Source organism: Oratosquilla oratoria, chromosome 12, assembly GCF_046742065.1.
Source record: "Oratosquilla oratoria isolate Oo_2021 chromosome 12, ASM4674206v1, whole genome shotgun sequence".
Classification (NCBI taxonomy): domain Eukaryota; kingdom Metazoa; phylum Arthropoda; class Malacostraca; order Stomatopoda; family Squillidae; genus Oratosquilla; species Oratosquilla oratoria.
Window position 1 is genome coordinate 71,160,283 of NC_134788.1, and position 24,690 is coordinate 71,184,972.

At 40.8% G+C, this 24,690-nt stretch overlaps 1 protein-coding gene across 1 annotated transcript in view; it reads right to left on the bottom strand.

Moving 5' to 3' along the window:
• Positions 1–285: 285 nt before the first annotated feature.
• Positions 286–24,690, bottom strand: part of LOC143032002 (uncharacterized) — a 40,555-nt gene continuing 16,150 nt past the window's right edge. The window contains exons 3-6 of the mRNA XM_076196445.1: positions 16,774–16,918; positions 5,259–5,463; positions 2,599–2,656; positions 286–2,285 (exon numbers count right to left, since the gene is read on the bottom strand). Coding sequence (XP_076052560.1) covers positions 2,639–2,656; positions 5,259–5,463; positions 16,774–16,918 — 368 coding nt within the window. The 3' untranslated portion in view covers positions 286–2,285; positions 2,599–2,638. The remainder of the gene's footprint in view (positions 2,286–2,598; positions 2,657–5,258; positions 5,464–16,773; positions 16,919–24,690) is intronic.

Genomic DNA, 24,690 nt, shown 5'->3' on the forward strand with positions numbered 1-24,690 from the left:
CATTTTCAACTCTGTCATCCTAGTTCATGTTTTTAGATTTTTCAGAATAACATACAGAGCAACATTTCAATGTTCTTGTATATAAAGACAATTCTGAATCATATACCCATTTGTATTCTAAACAACTTGTAGTATATTTTACATTGCTTATGCTGTATTATGCATGATGCTTCCCAGTTATCAAAGAGCTTTACCTTGAGGATACATAAAAATTTAACCATCTGCAATAAAAATATAAGTAGCATTGTACTTTGTCAATTATTGGACTGTGGAATTTTTCCCTTGGGGAAAAAAAGAGTTTAGCACCTGGAATACTGAAAAAAACTTTTTTTTTTTACAGCTGAAATATTGCCTGAAGTATTCTTTCCTGAATCCCATATCTTCCCATTATTTCAATATTCAAAGATTACCATAAGTCCCAAATTCTCTGTTGTGACAAGATTCAGAGATACAAAATACAATAGATTACAAAACAAAATTTGCAGTTATTCAATTATGATTATGGCTTGATTTAAATTATATTATTGGTTGAAATAAAAAACAATACTCAAATAAAACTGCTCAATGGAAGGAAAAAATTAAATAAATAAATAAATAAAATAATCTTGAGTGACATAGCCATAGTGTGTCCTATGATCAAATCACTGAGCTGTGGCTGGAGTTATAGGCATAGGAGTTAACATACACATATGACTTGATTTTTTTTTTTATGGAACAAATTAGGAGGCAAATTCAGCTATAATGAGTAGTTTGCAAAGACTATTTGGTATTATATCTGTTAAGATCCACCTATTGCCTCTTCATTATTGTCTTTTTTAGACAAACTCTCAAACTTTCAAGTTTCATCCCCCTCCCCTCAAATGGAAACAGCTATAAGGCTTCCCCACCCCAAAAAAAAAAAAAAAAAAAAAAAAAAAAAAATCCCAGCATGCCCCCAATATCACACAAGTGGAGGGATATATGAAAATGAATGATTTCTGGGAAATATCAAATTTGCATGAATCACGCTCTAAAATATTGATTAGTGAAACATTTTATTGGTGGGTATGTGGTGGACCTCAGTGGAAAATTTACCAGTATCATTTATAGAGAGGAAAATTCTTGTACATGAATAAGACATGGAGAAAACAGAATTACATTAAGCATTTTGTATTGCAATTATTTTTTCTATTAAACATTTTCATCAGGCTTCAATGTATTACAAAATTGACAAACAAATACTGCCTTTTGTATTACAAGAAGATTGTTACAGTGAGTATTAGTACTTCACCATTAAGCAACAAAAATTTACAATAACAACTTCTATATCCTTTTAACCAGATTTTAGACTTGAAATCTTTAATCAGACTCAAGTTCAACTGTTGTGTTTTTCTTTTATTAGTTATCACTCAACTGCAGATTCTTTTCACATCCAGTGTTATGACAGTTCCAACACAGATTGGGCATGGCCACAGATTCAAACAGCACCAGATGCAACCACCACACCACGAAGGACATAAAACACCTCGTACAAAAATGCCCCACACTACTAATTCCCAGACAACAACACAATATCTCTTCTCTTAGTAACTCTGGTCTGATCTGGAGGCTGTTGCCAGTATCCTTCAGGCCATAGGTCTTCTACATGAGACACCTGGGGGTACAGACTGACTGCAGATTCTTCAGTTTCAGGAGGGAGACTGCCTGGAGCTCCTTAATCACTTTCCTTGTTTCTCTATTGTAAGGGCTCTCAACCTCAGGATTGCAAGAAATTTTACAGAGGCACTCAGTTGGCTAAAATTCAATACTGCTTGGCAGTAAAGTAACTACAGTTTTATTCCTGCATGTATATCACTATAGATTGCTTGTGATGCTTCTGCTTAACATAGTCATTATAATTTGAACCATTTTATAATATCTATTGCAGTACTACTGTATATCAATTTAGTCTTAATAAGTGTCTTCATATATTACCATTCTATATTTGGTATCAGATTAATGGGGGTAGAGGTAGATGGTCTCATAACTCTGGGGGTGTTTAATGGGAAAAATATCAAGAACCATTGCTTCTGATCCATATTCTCCAATTATCACACCTACTGAGGTACCAGGCAGGAATTCCCTGCCAGGTGATGTATAGCAGGTCCCTATGTATCAACATTAAGAATGGAAAGTTTCCATGTCTTCTGTAATCCTCTTCTTACCTTCTTATTTACAACCAATTCCAGTCAAAATACCCACAGGTCATAATATTTATATTTTGGTCAGATCATCCACACATCTTGGTAGAGTTGTCAATTTCAGGACTGTTGGTGGGATCACATTAAATGTAATAACAGTTCCTGGCAAGATTACTTGTTATGTGACAATACTAACAAACAAAAATTCCATAGAATAATGTTTTTTTTGAAAGAGAAAAGTAAAAAAATTATAGGACTAACTTAGGTAAATTGCATCTCATGAAACTGCATTTGTAGAATTGTAGTACATTCATGAAGTTTTTTATTGTTCCTATAGATATGACAATCATAACAGCAATGATACTGCTTGATAGTATGTTTTTATCACAATCAACATAAAAGAAGCAAAATTAAATATAAAAAAGAATTTGATACATACCTCTCTTCCTGTAAGTGCAAACCCCTCAGGGGTATAGCAATCAGCTCATGAAGATCAACTGAAAATTGAAAACAATGGGAAGTGATCACACACAGACACAGTGTTCCTTTATTATTAGAGACTACCAGTAATCTCCAAGCAAGTAATAGAGATAATGAACTTATAATATCATATCAATGATAATAATAATAATTACAATATATTAATGATAATAATACTTATGATGATAACGATATCTATATACCAAGACTTCTTCCCCCTCTGTAAGGAAGATAGCCAAGTCAAAGCTATGCATTCACTCCCACGGTCCCACCTTCTCTACTCCCACCCACCAACCTTGTTTCCCTTTCAACTTAGCTAGTTGTGGATGAAGGGTCATCCTTGTTTCCTGCCCATTGTCCATGTCTGAAGTACTGCAGCATGACACAGTACATTCATAGCAAAGCCACATCATTTACATTGTGACTTCCCCTTCCCTGTCCCCTAACACAAAATAGAGAAGATAGGAAGTTGATTCAGGCTACATCAAAATGTCATCCATGCACAACCATTCTCCACTCACCCCTATCCCCTGCCTTCTCCCTTCCTTGCTCAAAAGATATTACCCTTTTGCTCAAAGCCACTTTCACCCCATCCATCTACTTCTGCTTTCTACACCTCTTAAGTTAATCTTTTTCACTCGTTCTTTCCATGTGTCCAGATTAGTTCAATAATCTTTTATCAGCCCTATTTTCCAGCTCCATTGCCACCCTCATTCTACTCCTCCTTTCTTAATCTATCCAACCTTGTAACTCCTCTCATAATTCTCAGACACTTCATCTCAAATACATTTAATATTCTCCTTTCTGCCTCTTTTAAATTCCAAGACTGCCCTATACAGTGTCATAGGCACCCCTTCATATAATCTTTTTGCATCCCATCCCAGATGTCTATTTCTCATGAAACTTTTTAATCCCCCAAGACATTTACTCACTTCCCACAATCCACCCCCACTCCTCCATTTCCTGCCATATGCAACCTCAAATACTTAAAACTGTCCACTTCCTTCAGCCTCTCTCCTTTAAAACCTGCTTCCACCTCACTGCCAATTTCTCCCTAGTATACATCTCATCACCTTACGTCTACCAACATTAACCTTCAACTTTCTCCTATTGCATACCTTCCCAAACTCCGTCATTAACTGCCTTAACCACTTCAGTGTGAGAGAAATTCTCATGCACAGCATCGGCTGCCACATGTGTAATGCATCACACTATTTGCATTATAAAATATAAAGTCACTGCTATATTATTTGTTCTCTTTTACTCTGAGTAATAGTGAATACAGAAAACATGATCAAACCAGTTCACAGAATCTGGGGATAACTCATGTACAACTACAAAAAATATATATATATATAATCAAGATGCCAACACCACCATCCTCATGTACCCACTCATACCTCTTGGCACCTACATAGGTGTCATCATACTGAAGAGGCCAATACTTCCTCTGACCCAGCCACATATGCATTGTCTTCTGCAAACAACAACTGGCTCGCCTCCCATTTCTCTCCATTATCTCTATCTCCAGTCTCCTGCCCATTACTCTCACATTTACCTCCCATAACACCTGGTCCATGTACACATTGAATAACCATGTCAACATGACACAGCCCTGATGCAGCCCCACCTTTACCTCAAACCACTTGTTCTCTCCATTTCCAATCCTAACACAGACTCTATTACTCTTGTAAAAACTTGACGACTGCCCTTAACACTTTTCTCCCAATCCCATATATCTGCAATACCACCCCCAGTGTCTTCCTGTCTACCCTGTCTTAAGCTGTCTCCAAATCCATAAAGGCCCAAAAAATATCCTTACCTTTTGCCAGCCTTCTCACAAATCTCCCTTACTACAAAATTTTATCCATACATTCTATATCTTTCCTAAAACCACACTACTCCTTACCATTTACTCCCTCTGCATCTCTCCTAATCCTTTCAATAACTCTCTCATAAGCCTCTTCAACTACACTCAGCAAACTGACCCCTCTAAAACTACCGCAATCACATTTGATCCATTTTCCTTTCTAAAGTAGAACTATACTGGTGGTTCTCCAGTCCTCCAGCATTCTCCCCTCCCTTAAACAGACACTACCTCACTAGCCAGTCCACTGTAACTGTACCTCCCATAAACACTGCATGACACCCATTCAACCCAGGTACCTTACCATCTGTCATCATTTCAAAGCTCCTTGTATCTCATCTTTATTATCATTATTATAACATAAAACATGATAATATCAATACTACTACTAATAGGAATGATAATGATAATAACAATGATAATTATAATAATAACTACAATGATAAAGATGATAATAATATTAATAATAATAATAATAAATAATATTAATAATAATAATAATAAATAATAACAATAATAATAACAACAAAAAGAATAAGATATAGATAAAAGGAAAATCCTGATCACTTTTAATTTCAATTATATCATTTCATTCTACTACCCTCCTTGAATAATTGCTTCAATGCCTCCATACATTTATCAGTTGTTCTACAAGGATAGAAATGCTGGTTATTGGGAGTATTTGGATATGGGGTGAGGGAACAAAAGAGAGAGACAAACAATATGTCTGCAAGCAACAAAAAAATATTTACATTGAACTTGTCTCCCAGGTGATCTTGGGTGTGCTCAATCAGCTTCTTCTTTGTTATGCCAGACCGTTTCTCCTCCTCTGTTGAGAACAGCACACGAAGACAACCTTCCACCTTCACCTCCACCTCTCCCAGGGCCTCAACCAGACTCATGAGTCCCAGAGCAGTCAGGGAGGGACTTAATCTGAAGTTTAATACCTGGTACTTCCTGTAAATAGAGACATCTAGATAGTTTATTGTACAAATGATTCATCTAGAGATTTATAACAGTTGTATTATAAATAAATTTATATTATTCGCCCTACAAATAGATTCATATTAGTTTGTCAGGGAAGATTTTTTTTTTCATATCAGAAATCTAGTTTTGGATACAGCCCCTTTATACAAAGAGAGTGTTGCAACATGACTATATAATAAATATCAGTCATGTGATCCAGGGAGCCATTTTGTGGACAAAATAAATTTTGCTCACAATTACTGTTCTTGCTACTGATTCTTCAAACCTATTGTGTTTGTCTACTGAATATGCTGGGTTGTGCTTTCAGATGCACAAAAAGACATGACAAGGCTTTCAAGATGCATAGACTCCTTTCTGATCCCAACAGACCTAAAGTTTAGGAAAATAAAGTGGGATGGAAACCCACTTTATCTTTAAGGGTGATTATTACATCAATCCCATGTGTTGTATTTAGTGATGTGATATGCAATATGTAGTGTTGTGTCTTGCAAGATTTAAAAGCCATGGCTTAATGTCTGTATTATATCAACAAAATTGCAGTACAGTATTTGGGTTTTTAAACTGTAAAGGTAATACAAATGTAATGTCTGCATTTTCCCCAATTTTTTGTCTTTTAATTTACATGTTTTATATATAAATATATATATATATATATAAATATATATATATATATATATATATATATATATATATATATATATATATACTGTATATATATTGTAATTTAGTTATACCAAATGGTAGATCTACTTTAAGAGAGGCTCAAATTAGAAGACTTTTCTCCAGAACTGAAACAGTATTTCAAGGAGGCAAAGGGCAGCTATTTTCTTTATCTTAAATCATTGTCATATTCTATATTTCTTCCACCACAAAACACACCCTAGACAAGACACCCCCTGTCAAAACACCCAAAGGCAAAATATTCCCCAAACAAAACACCCCTTAATATATCTGTGATGTGATGGTGGTGGTTATGATTGTGGTGATGTGATGTGTTTTGTCTGGATATGCACCATCATCATCACATCTCTACCACAATTAGCATCATCATTACCACTAGCATATCACCACCACCACCATCATATCACCACTGTCATCATATCACCACCACATCACTCCATCATCATAATTATCATCTCCACCACCATCACCACCATCATTATCAGCAACATCATTATTACCACCAGCACATCACAATCACCTCTCTTAAATTCCAAGTCACCCCATCCAATACTGTCAGCAAAATCACCCCTTCATAGAATTTCTCTTTGCATCCATTCCCAATTGCCTATTTCTCATAACATTTTTTCATCCCCCAAGGCATTTACTTGCTTCTCTCAATCTACAATTTACCTCCACCTCCATTCCTCCCTTTCCTGCCCCATGCAACCCCAAATACTTACAGCTATCCACTTCCTCCAGCCTCTTTCCTTATAGACTTCCAACTCAATGCCATCTTCTACCCTTGTACATCGTATCTTATTACTTTTACCCACATTTACCTTCAACTTTCTCTTCTCACATATCTTCCCAAACTCTGTCACTAACTCTCTTAATCCTTCCTCTGACCCTGCTACAAGTGCAGTGTTATCACGAAACACCTGGCTCACCTCCCACTTTCCTTCATTTATAGAGAGGAAACACAGTGTCATAGGCACTTTACCTCCTGCACCACCCCGTCCATGTACACATTTGAACAGCCATGGTGATATGACACATCCCTGATGCAGTCCCACCTTTACCTCAAACCACTATTCACTCTCTCCATTTCCCATTCTAACACAGGTTCTACAACTCACATAAAAACTCTTGACTACCCTTAACAGCTTTCCTCTAATCTCATATATCTGCATAACCTCCCACAGTGCCTTCCCGTCTACCCTGCCATAAGCTTTTTCCTGTATCCATATACCAATACTAACCATTACAATATGTTACATGCCTGACATGTGATCCACATGCATACATGAAGGTGCTGACAAACACTTGCCTCTTGCAGTATGTCCAATCTTGCTGACCTCCACATTCCCAAATTGGAAACACCTAACTCGGACGTGCAACACACATCATGCCACAGCACAACAGAAAGTTACTCAAACAAGTACATAGTGTCGCCAGACAAATCCTTAACCATTTCCTTATACCTACCAAACTACATAATTATAACTGCAAACCATACACCATGTTCAGACATACTAATATTAACCAGACACTTTAATACCTACAACTAACCCACAAATATTAATGTAGAAAGTACGTATAGACAACCCCACACAAGAACACTTTTACAGCTGTTTTTATATATTTAAACCCCAATGACTGCATTGTCACCAATCAGAACTCTTCTTAGAGGACCTGGGGACTCTCCCTGAAGGAGATTACATCCCCATGCTGTAACTATCTCTTCAGCACAAATCAAGAAACCCCAAAAAGGATTTACATTCCCTGCCACAGGTATAGTCATTCACTGGTTACATGACTGGTGGCAGTGGCCCCTGCGTCACCCTAAGTTGTAGCCATTAACTGGTTGCATGACTGGCGGCAGCAGTGGTGGCAGTCTTCTACCCCTCCCTACGCCTCCAAAGAGAGACTGCTCATCCATGAATACCCTACAAGGTTACATGACTGGGTCCCTGCATCACCCTGAAGTGTAGCCATTAACCAGTTACATGATTGGTGGCAGCAGTGGGATGATGTGTGTTGTATGAGTCAGGTGTTTACAATTTGGGAATGTGGAGGTCAGCAAGATATGTGGTATTACAAGAGGCCACTGTCTGTCATCACCTTCTTACATGCATGTGGATCACATGTCAGGAGGAATGTGATATAATTCAATTGTTAGTAATGATATATGGATACATTCCAAATCCATAAAAAGACCCAAAAACGTTCTTACCTTTCCCCAAAGATTTATCACATATCTGCCTTACCGCAAAAATCTGATCCACACAACCCCTACCTTTCCTAAACCCACACTGTTCCTTACCAATTACTCTGTTCCTCTCCTAATCCTTTCAATCAAAACCCTCCCATAAGCCTTCCCAACTACATTTAACAAACTGATCCCTCTGAAACTACTACACTCACATTTGTCCCCTTTTCCCGTGTAATAAGGAACTATACAGACACTCCTCCAGTCTTCTGGCATTCTACCCTCCCTTAGACACATATTAAACCTCACCAGCCAGTCCACTATTACTGTATCTTCCTTCTTCAGACACTCCACATGACACCGATCTAATCCAGGAGCTTTACCTGTTCTCGTCATTTTCAGAGCTACTTGCTGCTCATCTTTTCTTATTTCTCTATATCCCCTCCCATCACTATAATTTTCTTGGCACCTTCCACTCCTACAACCAATCCCTCCCTATCCTCCTCCACATTTAAAAGCTCTCTAACATACTCCGCCCTTACAGCCTCCTCTTCCATCAAGATCTGTCCATCCACACCTTTTACCTTTTCTTCTCTACTTGAGTCCATTCCACTTCCTCTCTTGATTTCCTCCCAAAAAATATTTTTATTGCTTTCAACTTTCCTCATACTCCTCCCCCATCTGCTCTCTTTTTGGCCTCATTTATCTTTTGTTTTGCATCACTTCTTTTTTCTTAATACTTTCATATTTTTCTCTCATCCTTCTTTGTAACCAGTCCCTAAATGCTCGCTTCTTCTCTCCTACTACCTTCTTCACTTCATCATCCCACCACTCACTACCCTTCCTTCTATTCCCTCCCATCCTTCTTTGTAACCAGTCCCTGAATGCTCGCTTCTTCTGTTCTACTACCTTCTTCACTTCATCATCCCACCACTCACTACCCTTCCTTCTATTCCCTCCCATCCTTCTTTGTAACCAGTCCCTGAATGCTCGCTTCTTCTGTTCTACTACCTTCTTCACTTCATCATCCCACCACTCACTACCCTTCCTTCTATTCCCTTCCATCCTTCTTGTTCCACATACAAACTTTGCACACTTATCACCTCCTCCTTGAAACACCCCCATTCCTCTTCCACACCAGCTTCCACTATATCCTACACCACCTACACTTTTCTCAACTCCTCCTTTTCCTTATTTAAGCATTTTGCTCTAACCATCTCCCTACATTCTGTCCTTTTCCTCTTTCTCCATCTATCCTTCACTCTCAACTTGCCTTCCACCAAAAAATTATCTGATATTCCCCCATTCTCTCCTCAAAGAACATGTAAATCCAAAACTCTTACTAATCTTCTAGGTACCATTATAGTCCATTAAAGCCCTATCTACCACCCTTCCATTCACCACCCTCTCCCATGTGTATTTGTACTTGACTTTTTTCTCTAAACACTGTGGTAGCTATCATCAACTCTCTAGACACATCTCCACCATCAACTCTCCACTACGATTATTTCCTGGCACTCTACACTTCCCAACCATTCCGTCTATTGCTTCATCTCCTATTCTAGTATTGAGATCTCCCAATACCACTACATTAACATTTCTCCCTAATCCCTCTATGCATTCATTCAATCTATCCAAAAAGCCTCCCTCTCCTCTACAATCTTCTCACTACCAGGCCCATATGCACTTACAAAGACCCACGTCTCCCTTTCTAGTTTCACCTTCACTTACTATTATGGCCACCCCTTCTCTCCCTCATCCTCTCTTCACTCCCGACACTCTTCCTACTACACTCCCAAACTCAAACTCTTCCCATGCTTTCAACTTAGTTTCACTCAGTGCCAACAGATCCATCTTCCTTCTCACAAACATACTGCCAATCTCTTCCCTTTTACTTTCATCTGTACCACACCCATGCACATTAAAAGACCCAATCCTTAGGATTCTGGTTGGGCAACTCCTCCCAGGCCCTTTCTGGGCTACAGAGAGTAGGATGCCTAGCTCTATTCTCTGTATCTTTTTAGTCCCTTTTTATGACTCAAGTGGGAACACTCGGTGACATTATTCTTTCTCCCCTACCGTAGGGTTAAGCGAAAATGGAAACATATATTCAGAGAAGTGGTACAGGACAGTATTAAGAGATGGGGACTAGCATAACAGAGGGACAGTCACAGTATAATAAAGTGTCATCATTTCTCTATGAATAGATATTTCCTCTATCACAGACAAAATGATGTGTGGCTCTGGTCTGTAGGAGGAGTGCCCCATATAGACATTAAAGTATCAGCTGCATGCTACTGAGCAGATTTTAACCTCACAATAATATGCAGACAATACACCAGACAAGTTACAGTTGGTGGATGTAAGGATGACCCGTCATCCGTGAGGAGCTGAGATGGGAGGGGTGGTAAGGGTGGTGGAGGGGAGTGAAATGGGTGGGAGTAGGTAGGTTCAGTTCACTTAGTTACCTCCCATATAAGGGGGAAAAGTGCTTGGTATATAGATAATTAAAAAAAAATACTTGTACTAAATGCTCAAGAGGAAATTGTTAATACATGTATATTGATTTGTTATAATTGAATGATGTTACGATGTGCAATATGAATGGCTTTCAAAACTGCTTAGGTTAGTGGTATTCTCAATACAGTGCACTCTTGGTGAAACGGGAAATGTATGCATTGGTTCATTTGTTGAAAAAAGTATGAAAAAATATGGGCATGTGGTTGTATATATACCACACAGGTATGCTAATATACTTTCAGGAGTTGGATGGTAGTAGGGCCTGACTCTGGTGGTCAGGAAGGTCCTCCCTTCCAGGAAAGGAGCCGCAATTAGATCGAGTCTGGTCATAGCATCAGGCCAGTCACTGCTTATAAACTGCCTGCCCCAAGCTAGCAGCACAGTTCTCCTTACCCAACTGTATTGCACCCAGGGTCCAGGTCAACTCAGCGGTCGATCCCTGACTTCAAGGACCATGTACAACCGCCTTTAGGCGCTCATATTTACATTAGAATAAAACCAACAAACGAATCTGTGCATCATTCTCTCCCTACATCACCTAGCCCAAGTAACATACCTGAATGTTACAGGTACATACAACTGTTGCACAATCAAATTGATCAAACAATATAAATAAATTTCTCTGTGGTCTCATAAATGGTTGTAGTAACCACCCAGATGTAACTTCTTTATTTTCCTTTTAGGATTATTTTCCCATGTAAAACAAATTAATATCAATGCCATGGAAACACGGGTACTGTAGGATATGTTGGGCCCCGCAGGCAGCAAACTCGAGGTAACGCGCTGTAGGCGGGAGGCCTTGGGCACCAATAAAAACAGTATCTACACTCGTCTATTGCATATGACGCAGTAAGTACCCTACGGATCTGCGCATTCACCATGGCTGGTCGTCGCCCCCGTCTACCAACTCAGACCCCACGGTCCAGCCGTCGGTCCCCACAAGCGGCTATAGCCTTGGAACAGGCCCATCAGCTACTATTGGCACAGACGGAAGCCATCACAGCCTTGCAGCGACAGGTGGCGGGGAGACACGGCCATCGGTCTGCAGCCCCTGAGAAATGTGACCTGGGCACGTCCTCGGCAACATTCCGCACCTGGAGGCGCTCTATGGAGTACTGGTTAGGTCTCAACGGCTTTACAACGGTCGAAGCAGTCCTGCACATTCGCCCTCTCTGCACCCCGACCCTGCAACGCTCCTTGGACTCCAGGTACACCACACAGCAGTGGGAGGCCCTCTCCATCAGTGACGCTCTGGACGCCGTAGGTCGCATGGCCTTGCAGGCGACCAATTAGGCAGCAGATTGGTGCAAGTTATTCACGGCCGCACAGGAACCCAGTGAGTCCATCTGTGACTACTTTACGCATTCAACACAGTGTGCTGCGGACTGTGAATTCAAGTGCCTGGAATAAGAGTGCAGCCTGTCTGAGTACATGCTCTTCCGGAAGCTGGTGTGTGTAGTGCTCAAAGAGGATGTGTTTCGTCAGTGTGAGTCCTTTAGTGATGTGGATTCGTTACGCAAATTCTGTGTCACTTTCGAGGCGGCACAGAAAGATGCCCGCCACAGTGCCGTGGGCGGAAATTTCGGAAGGGAAATCCTCGCTGCGGCAGTCGGGGTGATTTCGCTGACAGACGCGCAAACAGAAGTCTCCCCTCTGGCCGCCGGGGCTCACCACCAACCGGCCAAATAGCCACCAACCGGACAAATAGCCCCCAGCCCACCCGCCACAGCCAAACCTGAAACGCTGTGGCAACTGCGGTCTGAAGCACAAACTCAGGAGAGGGCTGTGCCCCACGGAGACGCCGGCGTGCCACAGCTGTGGCAAAGTCGGACACATGCAAAAGATGTGTAGAAGTAAAATCAGACTCACAGCAGCGGCAACGGCTGCGGGGCTGGAGACATCTGGCATCGTCATCGCAGCGGCAGGCGCGGTCCAGGGTCAGCCACAGATCTGGGTGATCGTCAGCTGCTCTCGAGGAGGTGCAAAGTCGATTAGAATCCAGGCCGTACCTGACACGGGAGCACAGGTGTGTGTAGCTGGTCCGGGGCTACTGTCCGCTCTGGGTGTCAAGACGGCATCGCTAACACACCGAGGAAGCCTGCGAGATGTGGCGAACGTCAACTTCCAACCCCTGGGCTCCTTAACCTGTCACCTACAGTATGACGACAAGTCTACAACACAGGTGTTTGTTATGAAGACAGCCACACAGTGCTACATATCATTGCAGGCCTGCATGGAGCTGGGGCTGGTGCATGACAATTTTCCTCATTACACGGTCACCACGTTGACAATGCTGCCCCACAATCAGCTGACACCGCGCCACCTCGCCCGCTCTCACCCCCCCCCCTCCCGAGGAAAATGTGCTTCGATTGGAGGAATGGCTCCTCCGTCACTTCTCAGGATCCACATTCAACACAACCAGGAGTCCCCTCCCAGTGATGGCCGGCGAGCCACACACCATCCACCTGCTACCAGACACCAAGCCCTACGCATGTCACACACTGGCCACCGTACCTAAGCACTGGGAGGCGGAGGTCAAGAAACAGCTGGACGACGATGTCAGGATGGGGATCCTAGAACCAATGGCGGTGAGGGAGGCTACGGAATGGTGTGCAAGAATGGTGGTTGTTGCTAAGAAGTCCCGCCAGCCCAGGCGCACCGTCGACTACCAGAAGCTCAACGCCGCCTGCAGAAGAGAGACCCACTACACCCCGACACCATTTGACATACATGGTGTCTGGGATCCCACGCTACACCTACAAGACCATCGCAGACGCACACTGAAGCCAGCAAGAAACTCACTACATTCATCACCACGCCTTGGGACCAGTACAGGTACCGCAGGACTCCAATGGGTCACTGTGCCGCTCCCGACGCTTACACCGGACGGTTCGACGATGCCATCGGCGGGATCCAACGGAAGCTGAAATGCGTCGACGACACGCTGTTGTTCGACGCCAGTGTGGAAGAAGCTTTCTGGCACGTCTTCGACTTCCTCGAGACATGTTCTGCGAAAAGAGTGACCCTGAAGCCCGATAAATTAAAGTTTGGGAGAAGAGAGGTGGACTTCGTGGGATTTCATGTCGGATGGGACGGTTATAAGCCCACGGAAAAAAGGCTGGCTGCTGTTAGAAACTTCAACATGCCTGCAGAGTCGTCTCTGACTGACATTCGCTCCTGGCACGGATTTGTCAACCAGCAGGCGCCCTTCATTGCCACTGCACCAGTCATGGAGCCGTTCCGTGAGCTGCTACGGAAATTACAAGGCAGGAAGGTGTACTGGGACGGTAATCTGCAAGAGAAGTTCCAGCAAGCAAAGGATGTCGTCTGTAGCCTCGCTAAAGAGGGTCTAACCTTTTACAAGGACAAACCCACGGCAGTGATTACCGATTGTGGGCATTGGCTTCGTGGGGCTGCAGCAACATTGCCTCTGCCCAACGAGCGGGCATAGTGCGGGTGATGACTGCCACATAGTGTGGGTGGCGTCTCGCACTATGTGTCAGTCGTCACCTTACGCCTGCTGAGGCAGGCTACGCGCCAGTGGAGGACGAGGCACTAGCAGTCGTATGGTACCTCCGCAAAGCTCGTCTGTTCCCGCTAATTATCACTGACCACCGCCAGCTAGTCAAGTTACTGGGCGACAGAGCACTGAGGGACATTGTGAACCCGAGGTTGTTCTCCCTGAAGGAAAAAACCCTCCCCTACAGATTCCAAATCAAGTACCTCCCTGGGAAGGGCAACTGTGCGGCGGATTTCCTCTCTCGCTACCCTGCACTCTGTGCGCCACCAGAAACTAGGGATGAAGAGGGTGCCAGCGACATGGAGGCCGCTGTGGCGGCAGCGACGGTCGCCGCGCTTGATAGCGGTGACTCCATCGTGCTCGACAATGTAGCAATAGTGCAGGCAGCTGCAGACGATCCAGACTATCAGCTACTCCTTGCCAAGGTGACAGCAGGCGATTGGCACCCGCACCGAGCACACGAGTTAACCTGCCTCCGTCAGTACTATGGAGTCAAGGACAGGCTGGCAGTGTCACAAGGAATGGTGACGTACACATACGACCAAGGGTCGATTCGATTGGTGATCCCAGAAGCCCGACGACGACACCCAGCAACCAATCTCCACGCTGGTCACCAAGGCTTAGACAGGATGTTACGACAGGCGAGGCAGTCATTCTATTGGCCTGGCATGGAAGGGGCGACCTGCAGCAGCATAGTGATGCCTGCGCCACCTGTCATACTCACTCGCCGTCGCAAGCCGCCGAACCCTTCACTGTGACGCCCACGTCTGAGTATCCATTTCAACACACTGTGGCAGACTTGTTCCAACTTGAAGGGCAAATATACATATCATACGCTGACAGGCTTACCGGGTGGTTGGAATTAGCACATTTCCCCAACGGGGCCACGTCCAACAAATTAGCATCAGTGTTCCGGTAGTACTTCCAGAGGTGGGAGGCGCCCGAGTCTGTGTCTACAGACGGAGGGACGAACCCCACCAGTGAAGAGATGTGTATTTTCTTCAGGAAGTGGGAAGTAGAGAGGTGGATCGCGTCCGCACACTTCCCACAGTCGAACGGCAGAGCGGAAACGGCTGTGAAGTCTGCCAAGAGACTGCTCCGAGACAACACGGGCCCAGGGGGGCGGCCTCGATAGCCCTGTTATAGTACCACAACACATCTCTGCGCGGGGTGGACACGGGCAGGCAGCTACGAGACGGTGTACCACTGCATCGACAACATTACAAGGTGGACGTGCACTGACAACAAACGCTATGTGCAAAAGAGCGTGAGGAGGCAAGGCAACAGGAGACCTGGATTGCCAAACAAGGAACACCCAAGACTCTTCCCACACTAGCGATCGGCACCCAAGTGTGGATACAGAACCAGGCTAATAAGCTGTGGGACAGGGGAGGTGTGATTACTGAGGCTCTACCGTTCCGCCAATACTCGATCAAATTAGATGGCAGTGGACGCATCACCCTACGCAACCGCCGACACCTGCGTCCCGCTGTCAATAATACATCATAAGAACCGCCCTCACCGCCACTCTTAATACAGACAGGCCTGGCCTGCCGTCCTCGGAGTCTCAAAGCAGCTTGGATGGCTAGGAGAATAGGTAACAGACGACTGCAACTAGAGTGTGTGTGTTTGTTGTGTGTGTGTGTGTGTGTGTGTGTGTGTGTGTGTGTGTGTGTGTGTGTGTGTATTTACCTAGTATTTACCTAGTTGTATTTTACGGGAGGGGGAGCTATGCTCGTGGGGTCCCGTCTTCATATCTCATTTTATCTAAACTATTTTTAAATAATGTGTGTGTGTGTGTGTGTGTGTTTGCACAGAAGTACCCTGTGTATTTATTTTGTTTTCCCCCTCCTCTCACGGCGTTGGCATTTCTCAATTATGTATGTCAAGGTGCTCTCATGGGCATGTGCATAATCACTGTGATTTTTGTTTAATATACTGCATGAACGTAGTATATTAATATCTTGAGGAGGGGGATGTAGGATATGTTGGGCCCCGCAGGCAGCAAACCCGAGGTAACGCGCTGTAGGCGGTTGGCCTTGGGCATCAATAAAGACAGTACTTACACTCGTGTAACACTCGCTTATCGCATAGGCATCCAAACAGACAGACAGGTACATGAATACCCTCTCCCTCCCCCCCCAAAAAAAAAAATACACTGCCCACCAATGATGTATAGAGCAGCACAGTGTTCAGTTATGTGAGCACTATTCTGCACAGATCGCAGAATGGCCAAAAAAAGGTGGCATGTCCGGGGTTGTCGCAACTTTCTATATATAGGGACTCTAGTTTTGGCTAAGTTAATGATGCACCAACTTCAATCAGTTAACTTCAAAAGATGTTAAATATTTAGGATATTAATACTCACTTTTCCACATGCAAGGTCGACAGCAACTTCACCACCCAATCACAATTTTCATCAGTGACGTCATAAAAGACCAGTCTAAGATCAATGTTCTTTTGTAAGGGAGAATCAAGATGTATGTCGCCTACTGTCGTTGACACTTCAAAACCTAGGTAATAAATAGAACAGAAAATTATCTCAGTTCAAGGATTACAAGAACACACACACATGCAGCAACGGGCATGATCACATGACTGGAAAAGAGCTCTGCTCTGCAGTGCTTTGTCGCTAAGCTACTTGAAAACCACAAGTTGTATTTACGAAAGGGAAGGGGGTTGTGTATATCGAGTAACCAAAATGACAAAATTGGTACAATAATAGTGTTAAATACATAAAATTAAGGGTGATAAAGATGAAATAAAAGTGAACCAACAAAGAGATGTCTGGAAGTGACCAGGGTGAAATCTCCGCTGGGGGTAATACCAAAACCATCTTGCATGAAACTCCAAAAGCTACTCAAAGGTTGGAAAATTACGCATTTTCAGGTTTTGCAAGAGAAGGTGGGATATTAGCTAGAGGTTTGGAACTGGATAGAGAACCTAGGTATAGAAATGTCCTAATAAATCAGGATATAGCTGATTTGACAGAGGAACTAATGGATATGAAAATTTAATACAGGACAATGTACAGAGAAATAATTCACCTTAAAATAGCTAAAAACGAGATGAACAAGGAGCTTGATGATCTGAATAAGAAATTAAACATGGTCAGAAGTGAGAACGAAAGAATGAAAATTATGATAAATCAAAAACGAGGTTTTGAAGAAAGAAGTGAAAGAACAGATACAAGTCAGAGAAACGGTTAAGGAGACAGATCTCCAAGAAATAAAAACTCAATGGAAAGTAGAACAAGAAAATCAAAAGATAACTTTTAAGGAAATAGTACAGCAACAAGAGGAAGAAAATGCCAATGATAATAATAATAATAATATAATAATTAAAGAAAAAGAAAATTGGGTCAGAGACACAGTGGATCAAAAAGTGCATTGTAGTTTATGGCATTAAAGTTTATGGTATTCTGAAAGAGATACAAGAGAAGGGACAGGATATGAAAGAGATTGAGGAGGTACATAGGATGAGAGAGTACTCTAAAGAAAAATATTATAGGCCACTAAAAATCAAACTAAGTTCTCAATTGACAGCAGAAGTACTATCAAAAACAGCAAACCTGGCAAATAGTGAAAATTACAAAAGTGCATGGATAAAAAAAGAAATGAGCTATGAGGAAAAAGAGAAAGAAAAGACAGAAGTGAAGCAAATGAAAAATTGAAAGAACGGGGACTGAAAAGATTTTATTTTATTTATTTATTTTTTATTTTATTTGTTTTTATTTATTTATTTTAGAGAGAGGGCTGGACCTGAAGCTAAGAAAATGGTTTATGAAAAAAGGAAACATAATAATAAAAAAAGGAAGAGCAAGGAAAAGACTAAAAATAACATATACCAATATGGGGGACATGATTTCAGGACTAAACTAATTAAACGACTATCTGGCAGTAGAGAAACCAGACATAATGGGAATCATGGAGACGAAATTAAAAAGTCCAGTACCATCAAACACTGCGGGACAAGGTGTATACAACCATTGGATGAAAAATAGAAAGGAGAAACAGGGTGAAGTCATGTTTTTTTACTAAGAAAGGCTTAAATGTGACTAAGACAACAAAAGGAAAAAATTATGTGGAATCGATTATGATACAAGTTGAAAACAGATCCCATGGACATCATGCGATAAAGCATATTATGGAGAAACGAAGAGGGGGCTTAACACAAGGATCAGGGAACATAAGGCCGACCTCCATCACCATAAGCTCACCAACGCAATGGTGGTGCTTATAGACGAATCTGGGCACCTCCCACAATAGAACCAGGCCGAGGTATTACACAAAGGTATGGATAAGAAGACCAGGAAATCCATAGAAGCTGCATACATCACTACCCATCCCAACATCAATAGTAAGGCTGGCAGCTTCACTTGGGCTAAATCCTCAGCAGGCATAGCGCTTCATGATTGGCTGTCTCAGCGGGCCAATCAGAACACAGCGTTCTACGCTCGTATACCCCCTTTAGCCACCAAGCGTGTATATAAACTCTGCATGATCCAGTATGCTCATTCCTTTGAGAAAGTCAATAGATGAAACATCAGGAATAAACGCTTCACTCCCAGTCCATATTTCCTTTGCCACGTTTATGCAACTTGTTCACATGAATTTTCATTGGTAAAGAAAATATTAGTTACACTGGTAAGACCAAAATTGGAATACACTGCGACACTATGGACACCTAATTCTAATAATATATATATATATATATATATATATATATAATATATATATATATATATATATATATATATATATATATAAAGAATTCAAAGGGCAATGACAAAGAGGGAACCAACACACTCTAATTTGACATACGAACAAAGATTGGATAAACTAAATCTACCAACCCTGGAACAAAGAAGAGAAAGAGGTGATTTGCTAACCATCTACAGAATTATGAAAGGGATGGAAATTCTTGATAGAGACAACTTACTAAAGTGGGACAGAAGAAAAACAAGAGGACACAAAAAGAAACTTAAGAAGGACAGTTACAGAAGAGATCTGAAAAAGAATAGCTTCCCACACAGAGTGATAGATATCTGGAACAAACTGAATGAGGAAATGGTGAGTGCTAAAACTATACGAGATTTTAAGAACAAACTGGATTCGGAAAGATACAAAAGCGGGTCACTACGAGCATAGCTCTCTTCCCATAAAATACAACTAGGTAAATACACACACACACACACACAATGGATCAAAAAAGAAATGAGTGAGGAAGAAAAAGAGAAAGAAAAGGAACTTAGGAATGAGGCAAATGAAAGGAATGAGAATAGAACTGAAAAAGAAAAGGAGGAGTTTTTTTGGAGAGTGATAGACATGAGGCTGAGGAAAAAGTACATAGAGAAAATGGAAACAAAGAAGACAAAAGGGGAGGAGGAGAAAGGAAACTAAAAATAGCTTACACAAATATAGACGGAATAATCTCAGGAATAAACGAATTAAATGATTATCTAGTATTAGAAAAACCAGACATAATGGGAATTGTAGAAACCAAATTAAAGTTCATACTAACACCCCACACTGTGGGACAAGGAGAATACAACTGTTGGACAAAGAATAGAAAGAACAAACAGGGGGGAGGAGTTCTAATTTTGGCCAAGAAAGATTTAACTGTAGCAAAAATAACTGAAGGAAAAAATAATGTAGAATCAATTATAGTACAAGTCGAAGGTAAAAAAATGAAGAAAAGAAAATTTGCACTGGTATATGTACCTCCTAAGACACAAGCCTGGTCAGACAGGGATCACGCTGAGTTACTAGATGATACAAAGGAAGAACTAATTGAAACACTGAAGGATGGAGGAAATACAGTAATTATGGGTGACTTTAATTTAAAAGAAATATGCTGGGATGATATGACAGTGAAAGGGGGAGAGAAACACTGGGGCAATGTACTCCTTGACCATTGAATACACAATGACCCAGTGGATTAGAGAAAATACTACATATAGAGGAAATGAAGAACCCTCAATATTGGACTTAATACTTACAACAGAACCTGAGATAATCGATAATATTATTTACAAAACTCCGATAGGAAAAAGTGACCATGTACTAATATTTGTAGAAATGGAATTGAAAGAACAACCAGACCAAAGCAAAAATGTTAAACATAGAATAGGAAGACCCATGTATAACAAAACAAACTTTGAGAAACTTAAAACATTCTTTCGCAATGCAAACTGGGAAAAATTCCAAAATGAAGATACAGGGATAGAAGAAAAATGGAACATACTAAAAGAAATTTATAATGAAGGAGTGGACAAATTCGTACCACTGTCTCGCTCCTTGTTTACGACTAAATATGAATATATAGATGGGTAGGTGGTAGCTGGCCAAGATAGTTTAGATCACAAGGAACACGAACAAACTTTATACATATAGTTTTTACTTCACATTTGGTGGTGAATGAGACTAGTGTTTCTCAAATATGTGACTTTTATTATTGATATATTATTACTTCAAAGTCAAAATAATGACTGTGCTGTGTACGGGTGTGCGGATGTGGGAGGCTGGACTTAATTAATAGACACCGACCTTGTATGAATCCTGGTTGCAGTTCCAACTGTAACCTCTGATCGTTGAACGAATCACTTGTACATAGCTTTAGGCTAGATTGATATATAATAGTTTAGAGCTCTGACAACTTTAACTGAATACTTTTGAGTGTCCGAGCAGACTGAACTTGACTTAGATGTTGGCTAGGAAGAAAGCTCTTAATGATATAAGCTCCTCCTACAACTAATTTTGATTTGCTAAAAATCTCTCTGTATGGGAGAAATGGCCAATGGGGACACGTGAGAAACATATGCCTCTTCTAAGTTCCCGCCTTACGTAAACAAGGCTCGCTCAGTTTATACGGGGGTCAGAGGTCACGAATCCATTACAGAAAGGACGACCTCACGAGACAGAAAGTGTTATGGGCTGATAAGGTACCCAGCGCGCGACGCGATGACGAAAACTAGTATCACTAGTATCACTAGGTACCCAGCGCGCGACGCGATGACGAAAACTAGTATCGCTAGTATCACTGTCTAGTGGTGATGATGCCGTCGTCAAACCAATCACCACACCACAACAAAAAATGGAAAAGGCATACATAAAGAACTGGTACAACAAAAGATGTAGTGAAGCAAAGGAAAAAAGGGACAAAGCTTGGAAAAAATGGAAAAGAGATAAGAAACAAAGCAAATGGCAAACATACATCAAACTAAGAAACGAATATGTAAAAATACGCAGAGATGAAAAGAGAAATTATGAAAAAAAGATAATAGACAAATGTAAAGAAGAACCCAAACTATTTTACAAATATGTAAATGGAAAACTGAAAAACAAACAAGAAATAGAAAAACTGCGCCAAGATAAAAAGGAATTTCCAGAAGAACTGGAAATGGCTGAAATAATGAACAACCACTTCAGATCAGTATTCACAATAGAAAACTCGCCTAACAGTGAAGTTAGAGAGAGAGAATTATCCCCAGCAATGAAAGAAATAAACGTAACACAAAAAGAAATCAGTGATCAAATTAAAACCCTGGATGTCAGAAAATCACATGGCCCAGACGGAATAGCAAACTGGACACTGAAAGAATGCATGGAAGAATTAACTGATAAAATATATGATATAATTAAATCATCAATTAAAGAGGGAAAAGCACCACTGGACTGGAAAAAAGCAAACATTGTACCAATTTATAAGGGAGGTGATAAGGAAGATCCAACTAACTACAGACCGGTCTCACTAACAAGCACAATAGCAAAAATTTGTGAAAGAGTGATCAAAAACAGATGGGTTAAGTACCTGGAAGAAAAATCTATACTGAACCCAAATCAATTTGGATTTAGACAAGGGATCCTGCACAACAAATCTGATTTGCTTTTACTCAAGATTAGTAGACATAATAGAAGAAAGAGATGGATGGGCAGACTGTGCTTTTCTGGACCTGCAAAAGGCATTCGATAAGGTACCTCATAGGAAACTAATAAATAAGATAGAGTCAAAAGGTGGCATCAGAGGAAAATTATTGGAATGGATGAAAGACTTTGATTGGGAGGAAAATGAGTTGTAATTAGAGAAAAATTCTCCAACTGGGAAGAAGTAAAAAGCGGGGTCCCGCAAGGATCAGTACTGGCACCGATCATGTTCGCTGTATACATTAATGACATGAATGAAGGCGTGGAGTGCTATATAATTTTTTTTGCAGATGATGCAAAATTACTTAAGGTAAAAACGGAAGAGGACCGCAACTCATTGCAACAAGATCTGGACACAATATGGAATTGGACTAAAAAATGGGAAGTAAAATTCAATATTAAGAAATGCAGCATAATGGAATTTGGAAAGAGTAAAAATAGAATATCAAAAGATTACAGAATTGGGGAAGAAAAAATAAATAAAACAAACTTTGAAAAAGATCTTGGAGTGATGATTGGAAAGGACATGAAACCAGATAAGCATATAAACAAGATGTTTGGAGAAACCTACAACTTATTGAGAGCAATCAAAGTGGCATTTACCTATATGGACGAAGAAATGATAAGGAAAATACTTACTACACTAATAAGACCAAAACTTGAGTACGCAGCATCACTTTGGACACCCAGTACAAAAAAGAATATTAAGAAACTAGAAAGATTACAAAGAGCGACAACAAAACTAGTACCGACACTCGCCGAACTAACATATGAGCAAAGACTATCCAAATTGAACCTACCAACTCTGGAACAAAGAAGAGAAAGAGGAGATTTGCTAACTATATACAGAATAATGAAAGGAATGGAAGTTTTAGACAGGAACGACCTATTAATGTGGGACAACGGTAAAACAAGAGGACACGGAAAAAATTTGAAAAAGGATAGTTATAGAAAAAACTTGAAAAGGAACAGTTTCCCACACAGAGCGATAAATACATGGAACAAATTAGACAACAAAACAGTATGTGCTAACACTATACAAAATTTTAAGATAAAACTTGATGCGGAGAGATACAAAGACGGGTCACCACGAGCATAGCTCCCCTCCCGTATATTACAACTAGGTAAATACTAGGTAAATACACACACACACACACACACAGTAACAAGAAAGGAAATCAGTGACCAAATAAAAAACCTAGATGTTAGAAAATCGCATGGTTCAGATGGAATTGCAAATTGGATACTGAAGGAATGCGTGGGGGAACTAACAGATAAAATACACACTATAATCAAATGCTTGCTCAAAAAAGGAAAAGTACCACAAGACTGGAAAATGCAACCATTGTACCAATATAAAAAGGAGGAAGTAATGAAGACCCAACTACCTACAGACCGGTCTCCCTAACAAGTACAGGAGCTAAGATATGTGAAAAAGTGATTAAAAGTAGATGGGTTAAACATCTGGAAGAAAAATCTATACTAAACCCAAGCCAATTTGGATTTAGACAAGGAAGATCATGTACAACAAATCTAATCAGCTTCTATTTGAGAATAATAGATATAATAGATGAGAGATGGATGGGCAGACTGTGCCTATCTAGATCTACAAAAGGCATTTGACAAAGTACCACACAAATAATTAATAAGAAAATTAGAATCAATAGGTGGCATTGCAGGTAATTTATTAAAATGGATGGAAGACTTCCTGACTGGGAGAAAAATGAGGGTAGTAATTAGAGACAAATACTCAAAATGGGAAGAAATGATAAGTGGTGTTCCACATGGGGCAGTACTAGCTCCAATCATGTTTGCCATATACGTAAACGACATGGACGAAGGAGTTGAATGTTATATAAATTTCTTCGCATATGATGCAAAAATATTAAAGAAAGTATCAATAAATGAGGACTGTGACTCATTACAATCAGACCTGGACACAATCTTGAAACGGACTCAAAAGTGGGAGGTGAACTTTAATATCAAGAAGTGTAGCATAATGGAGTTTGGTAAAAGCAAAAACAGAATTTTAAAAAATCACAAAATTTGTGAAAACGAATAAAAAAATAAAAAAAAATAAAGTGCACTCGGAAAGGGACCTTGGAGTGATAATCAGCAATGACATGACACCGGACAGACATATAAACAAAATAGTAGGTGAAACATACAACCTACTAAGGTCCATGACAGTGGCATTTGAATACTTGGATGAAGAAATTATAAAAGAAAAAAAAAATTAGTCACATTGATTAGACCAAAGCTGGAATATGCAGTAACACTATGGACACCCAGTACTAAAAAGAATATAAGGAAACTAGAAAGAATACAGAGAGCAACAACAGTATTGGCACCAGATATTT